The following is a 12,538-nucleotide window of genomic DNA, read 5'->3' as shown; positions in this document are numbered from 1 at the left end:
AAACCAAAATAAATAAATAAATACTCCAAAATGAAAAGGAACTACAGCTCAATAAAATGACAGCATATATAACATCTGTTGTACTCATAATAGTTCAACAGGAATATGCAGACTAATCAGTATAGAAGCCCTGATTCTGGGAAGCCTAATTTCCTTTGCAAAATTATAATCAACAATTCTGGTTTAAGGTAAGGCCACTAAGAACTGTGCAATTATATCTGTTTTACTTATTTCTAATTAAAAGTGGCTGTTAAAATGTGAAGTCAAGAAAGGGAGAGTGTGACTATCTTACAATGCCGCCATGAAGTAAGAACAAAGGGAACACCGAGACTTATATTAAAGAAGCGGTTTGTCATTCTTTGTTTTAGAGATTACAACACATACAAGTGAATTTTATCAAAATACAGCACATTTCTTCTACTATATTCATAAAAATCAATTCCTATGTAAATAGTACTGAAAAATCAACTAAAATGAGTTAAAATTTACAAAGAGTTGTTAAAGGGTTTCAATCAAAATTATGAAAACTATACAATACCCAATTGATAACAGCCTGAAAGAAGTGCAATCTCTGAGTTCAAATGTTTTAAAAGTGCTGACTCTTCTTAGTAGAATGGAAATGCTTCAACTCGCTCTGTAAAAATAATGCAGGTGCTGTTTTAGCTAGTCCGAGATTCTCAGCTAAGTCAAGGTTGAAGAAAAAAGCATATCACATTAAAAATACCCAAATTATGCATATCAGAAATTTAAAAATGAATTTGAGAAATGAATATTGCTCTAATAAAAGTTTTCAGACTAGCCTCAACTAAAAACAGTTGCTGGTCTCCTATGGCACTTTACTCTGGTCCAAATAACCATGCATGGCATTTGAATTTTATTTGATTACATAAAACAAAAGCAAATAAAATTAATGGATTGGATAAACAAAATTAATAACCTCTACCATCAAATATTTGTTACAGTAACTAGGAACAAAGGCAGTTGGTGGTAAAACACTATTACACTGTACACTTAGAAACCCTTTAAAGACTCTTAAGTGTGGAGTTCACATTTAACGTGATCTGGAGGAACAGCCCTTGACTTGAACTCTTCTACACTGGTAGGCCCCAGGGACCATCCCTTGCTCTACGGCTCTCCACAGCACTTCTCTATCACTGCGCAGTCTCACAGACTTGCTTTGGTTTCCTAGCTCCATGCGCACTCACTCCACAGTTCCTTTCACTTTACCAAGGCAACACCAGGCCAAACAAAATCAAGAGGCTTTCCTAAACCTTCTGACACTTCATATTACAGGCAACAGACACAATCTTAAAACTGGCCTTTTAGTTTAATTTGCTTCTTAAAACAAAAATTATAAATTAATTATGGAGTACTAATTATAAAAATTAGATTGCAAGTACCACCATTTGCTAAATAAAAAAAATATCAGAGAACTTCGTAGTATGGGAAATGTGTGGACATGCATCTACATTAGAGTTAAAAACTTCAGTAACTAAAAAAATTAAAAATTGAATCACCAGTAGCAAATGTATAATCAACAGCTATGACAAGAATCCATCTTGTAGAGCTCTTAAAATGCAATTATTGTCTTTTAAAAAGACATTATGTATTTTATTGCATTATTCTATTAATAAAAATACATTATCAGATAACTTTTTTTTTCACTGTTAGCCTCAGATTTTTATAGGAAATAATGTTTTATTCTGGCCTCGGAAAGTGAACCCACCAGCACCAACTTCATCTAGTCACTCTTCAGTATGCACATAGCAAAAGCCAACACTTCAAATCTCTTACCCACATGGAAAAAAGTAGTTCGGCAGAAAAAAACATTAATACCAGTTGGATAAAAATAAGGGCACAAAAGCTATGAGATAGATAGCTCTGCCATCTGTCTCTGGGCTACAATCAAGGCTAACTATTGCCTTGCATACAGTCAGTCATGTGTATGAAATCCAAAAATAAACCTACATTCTATACAAAAACAACATAATTTTGTTTTTGTAGCCTTGATTTGCTAAGTTTAAAAACCTAACAACAAATTTCATATGACATGAATTCAACAGTCTCTTTTTATCTTCTGTACAGTGGTTCTCTCCCTCTAACCACAAGCTCCATTATTATTTCAGTAATGTACAAGTTCCAAGCCAACTGTCTGAGTTCTTCTTTATATATAAAAATAAGCAAAATAGTCATTTCCCCTCCAAGTGTCTTCCAATAAATCTTGCTATCTTCCCCATTTGTTTTTTTTTCTTTTTCCTTTTTTCCTTCTTCTTCTTTTTTTTTTTTTTTTTTTGTCTATAGTACTTATGAAGAAACTTCTCGTACAATGATGAGTTCTACTGTGTTCTGGAAAGTTTTTAACAAGGACACTGCTTGTCCATGTTCAATGTTGATAAAACTGTAGCCATTAGCCTAGAAGAAAGAGGAAAAACAACTTTTAGAAAAAAAATCTCAGAAAAATATTTGTACTTCTAGTTGTAAATTTCTGACAGCCAGTTCATAACCTATTAGAAAAAAGAACCAGTCCAGCACTTTAAAACACACTAGCTGACGGGACAATTCCATCTGACTCCACGCTGGAAGCCATCGGCGCAGAAGGAGAAAACTGACCCCTACACTCATGAAGTGCAGCACAAGTGTGCTGTACACACATACACACAATTAAAGACACATACAGACTAACAATCCCTACATTCCACACTTAGCAGAAATAAAATCTCTATAGAAATAACCCAGGAACTTGTATTTTGTTCAGGTTATCAGATGCTTCTTTTAAAACAAATTTTATTTTATTAAGTTAGGTGTATGGATGTTTGCCTGCATGTGTGTCTGTGCCTGGTATTCAAGAAGGCCAGAAGAGGGTATTAGATGCCTTGGACTGGAGTTACAGATTGTTGTTTCCAGGAACCCACCTGGGTCCTCTGGAAGAACAGCAAGTACTCTTAACCACTGAGCCATCTCTTCAGACCGTCATATAATTCTAATACACTGTTCCAATGTTGGGAAGTACTTGTCAAGACAAGATCAGACAGGGTGTTTTATGTATGTGTTAAGGTAGATCCAGGCTTACCAAACTTCAAGGGTAACGGAAGGCAGTGTCTAGACTTATTATTCATTGGAGCCATTGGTTCAAGATCAGCAAACAGATTATATAAAAGATAGCTAGCATTTACTGAATTCTCACTCTGGACCAGACAGACATACATTTGAAATGTTTCATATGAATTAAATCCTTTCATTCTTAAAAAGAACACTATGGATTAAAAGTAATACTATAGACTCATCTTATTTCAGAAGACTGAAAACCCAGGAATGTCTGAACAGAAATAATAATTTCCTGCCATAAAACTGAAAGCATGGATTCCAATGTTATTCAGAAAAGTATATGTGTGAATATTTGTGTGGGGGTATTTATAGAGGAAAAATAATACTGTGGAATATTTGTTTGACTAGGCAAAGATGTTGTTACATTTGTTTATAACGCATTTGATCAACTATGTAAATGCGTGTTACATTTGTTTACGCTGTATTTGTTTAATTATGTATAGATGTATTGCTGTTTCACCTTGTCTGCTTAAAGCACCTGATTGGTCTAATAAAAGCTGAACAGTCAATAGCTAGGGAGTAGAGGGATAGGCAGGGCTAGCAGGCAGAGAGAATAAGTAGGAGGAGGAATCGAGGCTCCAGGGAGGAGAGAGAGAGAGAACAATGGAAAAAGAGGGAGACGCCCAGGACCAGCCATACAGAATGAAAGAAAGGTAAAAAGTCCCAAGACAAAACATGGATGAAGAGAAACAGGTTAGAATAAGTTATAAGAACTAGCAAGAAACAAATGTAAACTAAGGCTGATCATTCTTAACTAATCAATCTCTGTGTCATGATTTGAAGAGTTGGTTGGTGGCCCAAAAGAAAGCCTGTTACAAAATAAGAAAAAATGGATTACTAAAGATAGTGCGGCAAAGCATGATCACTTTTGTTACACAGTTCCTGTGAGTTTTCTGAGTTTGAAATTATTTAAAAGTCAAAACCATTAAAAATTTTATCATCATGAATTTGCATGTAATCCTTTAATCACTCCAATTTTAGTGTATGTGTTGCTGAAGTAGGCACTGAGCTAACATTATAAAGGGCTGGGCAGGAATTTGTTCTGACGTGGTATTTACTTTCAACTACTAAACTCTATAATGTCTCTATCATTTTTGGTTTGAAGGCTTCTTCGTATTATTATCTGAACTAACAGTAGTTCACGTATGAAGGAGGAAGCGGAGTATGCTTGCGAACTAAGAGACTGTCATACTGCGTGTACTTAGGTAAAATGAAGTTACTGAAGTAATAGAGAGAAGGAATGGAAATACCAAAATGTTTCTCAGATTTTAAAATTTTACTATCTGATATAATGACAACTAGCATTCAAGTAGATCCTCTTAAATTAGTAAAAACATTTCTAAACTTAAAATGATTTATCAATATATAAACATGACTTTCAAAAAGTAAAAATATTTTAAACCCTAAAACATTAGAAAGTACTGTAAAATATAATTATTGCAAAATGAAAGGAAATAAAAAAGGTTGACTTGATTACCTGAATAATTTTATCACCTGGCTGTAGTATTTTTGATGCTGGTCCTTCAGGCTGTACCCTTGTTACAAATATACCCTTTAATGAATAACCACAAAAAAATATTATTTAAGGCCAAACCACAAACTGAAAGCATGACTCAGGAGCAAGGGAAAACCTTTTCAATACCATGCAAATACTTGAACATGGTGGAAGCTGTCTCCTGACTTTTCAGAGGATACTCTGACAGGTCAACATAATTTCTCCCTCTAGTAATCCTGACTTTAGCAAAGAAATGAAATCACTTCTATGGACTTTTGCAGAAGCAGTACCAAAACTAAAAATCACTTGGTAATATCAACATTCATATTTCAGGTCAAATTCTTTACTTCTAACAACATGAAATAAGCAAATTTCAAAAAACAAAGATAATAAAGAAAAGAGATGAGAGATCCAGAAAATTTACATTAGATTTTTACTCAGTAAGTATGAGATTAATAAATGAGACACTATGAATGTTCAAGGTATTTTTTTTTTAAGAAAAAACTTACATCATCATCAGGTCTGAAAGGGTTTCCTCTACCCCCAACACCTCCTGATATGCTAAATCCAAGTTCTGGATCCTTTTCTACTTTTACTCGAATCTGATTTAATATGAAAATAAAGGAAATATCACTATACAAGAAAAATATACAATAATATTCATATTTAAATACTGGTGAATTAAGTTCAAGCAGATGAGGTGACACAACAACACAGAACACCATTATTCATGTTAATGAGTTAGTGAGGGAAAGGCACAGCGGAATTACAAAGTGTGGCTCCTAACATTACTTATGACTTCAGTCAATCAACTGACATTGGCTCTATTTTACTTTTTAGCCAGCCTGAATTTTTAACATCTACAGAACACATATGCACATTCCCAACAGTCTTCACTTACAGATTACTTAAATTATATGCTTACTGTCTTGTGCCATAAGGTACTTAACATTGAGAACTGGCTTTAGAACTCAACCCTTCATTCCCTATGTTTATAAGGTTCAGGGGAATTAGGACTGTAAGATCAGACTGACTAACAGCAGTTTTAATAAACTATTGTAAAATAAAAGGTATAGAAATGTTTTCTTTTCTTGAGACAGGCTCACTCTGGCTGTCCTGGAACCTGCTGTGTAGAACAGGTGGGCTTGAACTCACAGAGATCCTCCTGCCTCTGGGTCCTAAATGCTGGCTTGTTTTGTTACCACAGGGTCTCCTAACAGCCTAGGCTAGCCTGGATTGTCTGATGCATCCAAGCGAACCTTGAACACACTACTTTCCAGCCTCAGGCTTCAAGGTGCTGGTATAGCAGGTTATAGAAGCTAAAGTTCTGTTAAAGGATACTCCTGTTTACCACAGACTTGCTCAAAACAAAATGTGATCAATACCAAGGGTTTCAAGGTTATTACTTCATGAATAAACCATTAAGGTATAAGAAATTATGACCTATATGTTTTGAAGATCAAAACCTCAACATGGTCTGGAGACTATAGCTGAATTTTCTAATCTAAAAGCTCAGACTCTGCTATAGAATAGGACCACTCCAGTTTACTGGCCTACTATTTATAGTCTCAGAAGAAAATCTACCGGAGCACCATCAATCCATTTTGGACAAGCAGTTGCCTTAGAATTTAAAAAAACAAAAACAAACACACCTCCAACACTAAATCCTATGTTACATGATCATAAAGTCAAGCTAAAAACTACAAAGTCTAACACTTTAGAAAACTAAACTTTATAAACTTAAAATGTTAAGAACTACTGTTAAAATTCTATATGTATATTTTGCTATTAACCTATAGGAATATATGGAAAGTTTAATTTCATATTTCAAACAGTATTGATAATTCTTACCTCTTGCTTTGCCAGCTCATGGCCTTGTCTAGGAGAACAATGGGGATGTGTATATGGAGGCTGGTGGGCCACTTTCAGCATCAAATAATCAATGAGTTGTTCTCTAGAGGGATGCCTTGCCACAGATGCCTGAGGGGGATGATGTATTTGACTATAATTTGCCTGAGGCCTGAGAGGCTGGCCCATCTGTCCATTACTCAAAGGCATCTAAGAAAAACATGAATTATCTTTAAAATGACCAGTAATAATGTCTTATTACAAGTATTTGGACATTCTTCTTGGAGCAATACAAAAGCACTAGAGTTTTAATATTGTATACCATTAAATACTGAGTTACTCTCATTCTTCTAATTTCAAAACTTCCAAAAGAAAGTTATTAATATCTAGATATTAAACTTTCTTGAATATTTACTGATCGAATCTATCAGCAAACTTCTAAAAGAAGGCCTCGACCTATATTTTAAATTGCTTTTGTTATATATAAACCTACTGTTACACTTACCAATGTTAACGTAGGAAACAAGTATACTGGAAAACTTTAACTACTGATATACATAAAACAAATTTTTTATATACTAAAAAATTAAACTTAAGTTATCCTATTAGAAGGTTATCCTTTTCTCATACCAAATCATAACATACATACACAAAAGGTGAGTGTAGTTATGTTTTTCCTCAAGAAAAAAAAACTAATTGAGTGTAATTTTTTCTTAATTTGAATATATTTTAACTTTATTTCTTACTTTTCAGAAATAAAAGTTCAGCTATCTCTACAGAAATTAAGTGATTTATTCTTTATGCGTGCATGTATTATCAGTAATTTTCAAGCTCTCTAAATATTAATTCTATGGAATACTTAAAAACACAAGAGTTAAAACACTGATATTCTACCTTATTTACAACAAAATAAACCCACCACAAATTTTGTGAGATTATTAGTTTGCTAATAAACTAACTACCTTTAATAACCCCCATGTATTAGGAAACTGAACCTGAATTTTAGACTTAGGATTACATTTGTAGTGAATAGCTTATTTTATTCTACAAAGAATCTAGCTAAAGAAAGCCTGTTTCTGTTATTCATCATTTAAATTTCCCTGTAGGTAACTGAAAAGAATTTCTGTCCAAAGGACATTAGAAGAAAACTAAAATTTCCCTGAAAATTATCCAAACATAGAAGTTTGACAAAAGTTTCAGAATTGTATGCTGTGAACTTCTATCTTGTTAAAGACACAAAAAGGCTTGTTGTTTAGAAAGAATACATATATATATAGTATAGTTTCTTCTGACTATAGTCAGTACATGCATGCCATGGCATATGCGAAGGTCAGACTACTTTCAGGGGTCTGTTCTCTTTCCACCCTGGAGTTTCCAGAGATTGACTTCATGCTGTCAGACTCAAGACAGCTGCTGCCTTTATTCACTGAGCCATCTTTCTTGCTTCAACCTCCCTGACCTTGTAGCCCATGCTGGCCTCAAACTCTTGACTTTCCAGCCGTGGGTTTCAAGTGCTAGAACACAGACACTGCTATTAAATTGAGCCTCTCCTATTCTTAAAAGCTGCTGACACCTAGATATTCAGTTTTGTCTAAATCAGTATTAAACATAAGAAATATATTAAGCTATGTTTACTTAATTCCTCATGAAATAAAAAAAAGTGTTAAGAACTGAGCTGTAAGGTGCATGTTAAAAAAAATTGAATGACAGCTTTGAATAAAAGGAAAGGGATAAAATAAGTAAGCATGTATGAGCTTATATATCAGATGGCTGAATGCCTATTCTCCACAGCAACTTAAGAGTTGTAGATAATAAACGTGAGCCATAATTATTATATCAGTTACACTGGAGGCATGCAATTGGGTAAAACAAAAATAGCTGAGAGAGAACAAGAATGATCTCTGGCACTGCTACAAATAATTTATCTGTAAGGTTTTTCCTACAAAACACTAAAAAAGACAAAATGATCACCTCTTCTACTATATACAAGGTCTTTCAAGATGATTTCTAATTCTATCTAAAGATTTTCAAATGTTTTTAATTAACAGTAAAATATTCTAGAATGCACAGTTTAAGACAAAGTCATTGTCTAACTCTCCAAGTAGGTTTATTGTCAAGAATGCCAAAAAGTTCTTGATTCAAATGCTAAAATAAGCAGGTGGAACTATAGCAAAAAATGTAACTATAAATCGATTCTCTAGTGTGAAAAATCACGGAATAAACCAAGAAACAGCAGAGTCAAATTCTCTTGTATTTACGAATCATTTAAAATAATCTTACATAATGAAAGCAAGCCTTAATTTTCAAAGTACATATGAGATGTCAAACTAAAACACTGAAGACAGTAAGCTACAGACACTGCTTTGTTTACTGCTGTGAGCACCTACTTTCATCAAGCTGTCTGGAAGGTCTTTGTGACCAAGTGCACCTGACGAGTAGCTCTGCTCTCCTGAAATCAATCTATCATCTTGGCAAGAATCTCCTGGACTGGATGTCTGAGGATGCTTCAAATGAGGGAGGAAAAAGTAAACAAATAATATACTTTAAGATGTGAAACAAAACAATGAGATGCATGAAAGAAGCTTAAGAAACGCTGCTAGACTGGAGACACAGAAGACTCAACTCAGATACTATCATCATCACTGCCATCAGGTCTTTTAGCTTCCTTCAAAGGTACATGGCAAAACATTTGTTCCTGTAATGTGTAAAAAAATTTATAAGACAGACATTTTAAATCTTTGTAATATATATATATACCATTTTATGTTTTTTCCTTTTACTTTCATTTATACTTATAACTTAATATCTTTACTCAATAAGCATAGTGATTAAAGCTAGCTAATTCTCTCCAATTTTAGGAGCAACTAATAAATTATTGTAAAGCACTAACGAAGTGTTTTTCATTAAAAGAAAATGAACTGGTATTGCTTTGATCTCATGATACCACCAAGAACCCCCCTTGATTACAATGATGTGCAGTGCCCATAAATCCACCGTATAAAACTTGCTGGGCTGTAATTCTGTCATATTAACATTGGCTCAATACTTTAAAGGCACTGTTTTAAAGAAATGCTTTAACATTAACTAATTCATACCTACATATGCTAAATTATAGTTTAACTTAATGATAACCTTAAAGAAAAAAAGCTAAATGTCATTATCCCTGATTGTTTTTATAAATATGATGAGAATAAAACATCTCTATTCACCTTAAGTTAATTCTAAGCACACCTAATGTGGAAAATAAAGCACAGTATGTTTCACCATTGCTTTCACTCTATCAAAGCATGCCTAGCAGCAAAAAAAATTAAATTTTATATTGAAAAATAACTCAAAATACAATCCATTATAATGTACCATGGAACACATACAGTTTTAAGAATTTGTAATTTAATCTTAAAAAGTAATAGTTGCAACTGACATATCATGTCCAGTTAGTTGCCAGTTCAAAGCATGGCTTAGCATTTTCTGGTGTGAATTGATTTAATTTTGTCTACTAACAGTATGTATTTCAGTTTTCTTCTCTTTTTGTGATATACATTTAGAATATATAATCAACACAGCTCAAAGCTAGAAACTTATACTCAAGCCTGAATAGACAACTACACTTATGCATCATATGCAAAAGCATACTGTGAATGAAAAACTAAAATTCAAAGTCTGTATAGACTTTAAATCTAAGGAAAATAAGGACAAAATATTTTTGTAAAACAAATTTAGAAAGAACAGCTGTCTAGGTGACTATGAATGGCGAAGATTGCCGAGTTAACAAATCCACTCCGGGTATGCTGGAGTAAAAGGCTGACTCAGCAGTCATCAGCCTGTTTGTTCTTCTAAACTAAGAAGCTTGATGACCGCTGTTGGCTCACAGCAAAGACACCAAGTAAAGGCAGATGGCGGAGCACAGGGCAAGACCAGCTCAGAGCAGCCACAACAAACTGAATCCAGAAAACTGTTTCTGCTCTAGAACATAACAGACAACAGCCAGGGATGAAGGTGGAAGGGGTCTGGGGAACAAGTAAAGCACAGTATGTTTCACCATTGCTTTCACTCTATCAAAGCATGCCTAGCAGCAAAAAAAATTGTTTTCCAGAGCCTGGAACAATCAAGGAGTCAAAATGGAAATAAACTATGAGAAGGAATAAAAGAAGGTTGTAGAGAAGAAAGGTCATTCGGGGCAGAAGGGGAGATTTATTTAGAGGCTGTGAGTCCTTACCAAGCCGTGACACCCTTGTTTTTGTTCATTCTTGGCAGTCCTTATAACTGACTCTTAAACAATCACTAGATAATAATCTTTCTCCACTAATGACCATGATGAAATGTGTTCAATTAAGAGTTGGATTTTTCCTTTCTGCTATACTCTCACAACTTCTTCGGTCTCATGTTTAGTCATATTCAGTGAAATGGGATTAAACTCTGGTGCATATAGTGCTTTTTATTAGCTGATTCTTAGTTACTACGTTTACATAACACCTGGCTAAAATCATTAACTTATGACCAAAGAAATTAAAGACAGAAGTTGTAGATCTAAGCCATAAAAAACCCAGAAAATATAAAAGATTTCTAACTTTTAGAGAACCTTTTCCCCCAGAAATGTCAAAACACTTAAGATCTGAATGTTCTTGTGTGTGCAAAAAGTACTAGCCTACTATCGGTACTCACTCGAAAAATGTGCCCACCAGAACCTCTTCCGTCTGCAACACTCAGGGCAAGGCTGCCCTGGCTGCCATGCAGATCCCTAGAGCTGCCATAGTGAGAGCTGCTTACAGCAGCGAGAGTGGAATTAAAGGACCTTGACAGCATACTCTGAATAAAGAAAGGGTAGATTTACAGAAGATTAGTGTAGCATGCAAATTCCACAAGACGTGTTATGTACACAGATTTATTTACAAGTAACCCCACCCATACCACGAACAAGTATCATGCAACACTGAATTCAGAGCCAGAAAGAAACTGATACATACAGCTACATAACACATACATACATAAAAAACAGGTATAATCATGTTTAATCACATGCTTAAGAATCAAAGAAGTACAAACATATAGTTGCTTTTGTTTATTAGACACTACCATTTCCTTTATGTCTATTAGTATGTCTGAAACAGAAACTGAGCACACACCCAGGTATGTGTTTATTTATATAAAGTGAGCAAATTTTTCAACAGCAGATGAATTTACCAGCAACCAGTAATTCTAAGTCAAAGAAGTTTCTAAAGGATCTATTTAATTCTATGGGAATTCTACTATTAAATAATATCAACATTTAAACATATATGCTACAGCAAAATGTCATTGTGATAACCACCTGGTTACCAGTCATTTTCATTCTTTCAAAAACTTATTTTCCACATTTTGAAAAATATTTTAAATTGTACAATGTAACTTTTGAAAATATTTTATTATTTTTATTTATGTACATGTGTCTGTGCACACATGTATGTATGTCCAGTATATGAGTGCCCATGGAGACCAGAAGAGAGTTATCAGGTCACCTGGAGTTGGGGTTACAAAAGCTTGTGAGCCACCTTACATTAGGCGCTGGAAACAAAGGGGAGTCCTCTGTAGAGTGTCTGTCATTCTATAATCATCAAAACAATCCTAGAAAAGCTTTATGTTGACAAACATTTCCCATTCAAATAGATGGTTATTGCATTTTGGAGTTAGTGGTGGCTTAATAATAGTATCCTTCTATAGTTTGGGTTTTCATGAAGACCCTTGTATTTGACCCAAGAATTAAAGATGCACCTTAATAAATACACTTCTGATTTTCATCATTCCTAGACTTTCAATGTGGATGGGGCTTGATGGCTAAGATAGGGAAACCACATTTTAGGCAAAACCCGTTACTAAAATAGAGAAATGAAATAGCAAGCATTTACATATTACTCTTCAGAAATATATTCTCTTGGGCTGGAGAGATGGCTCAGAGGTTAAGAACACTGGCTGCTCTTCCAGAGGTCCTGAGTTCAATTCCCAGCAACCACATAGTGATTCACAACCATCTATAATGGGATCTGGTGCCCTCTTCTGGCAGAACACTGTATACTTAATAAATAAAATCTTTTTTTAAAAAAAAAGAAATATATT

The 12,538-nt window shown here is 34.2% G+C and overlaps 1 protein-coding gene across 6 annotated transcripts in view; it reads right to left on the bottom strand.

Moving 5' to 3' along the window:
- Positions 1–331: 331 nt before the first annotated feature.
- Positions 332–12,538, bottom strand: part of Erbin (erbb2 interacting protein) — a 110,058-nt gene continuing 97,851 nt past the window's right edge. For 2 of the 6 annotated variants that reach the window (XM_075976152.1, XM_075976153.1), the window contains exons 22-27: positions 11,111–11,254; positions 8,836–8,952; positions 6,452–6,658; positions 5,110–5,202; positions 4,583–4,657; positions 332–2,412 (exon numbers count right to left, since the gene is read on the bottom strand). In XM_075976152.1, coding sequence (XP_075832267.1) covers positions 2,305–2,412; positions 4,583–4,657; positions 5,110–5,202; positions 6,452–6,658; positions 8,836–8,952; positions 11,111–11,254 — 744 coding nt within the window. In that variant the 3' untranslated portion in view covers positions 332–2,304. The remainder of the gene's footprint in view (positions 2,413–4,582; positions 4,658–5,109; positions 5,203–6,451; positions 6,659–8,835; positions 8,953–11,110; positions 11,255–12,538) is intronic. The other 4 variants (XM_075976154.1, XM_075976155.1, XM_075976156.1 and 1 more) reach the window with 4 other exon arrangements.

This window comes from Microtus pennsylvanicus, chromosome 6 (genome assembly GCF_037038515.1).
Source record: "Microtus pennsylvanicus isolate mMicPen1 chromosome 6, mMicPen1.hap1, whole genome shotgun sequence".
Taxonomy (NCBI): Eukaryota; Metazoa; Chordata; class Mammalia; order Rodentia; family Cricetidae; genus Microtus; species Microtus pennsylvanicus.
This window is presented reverse-complemented; position numbering and strand designations above follow the sequence as displayed.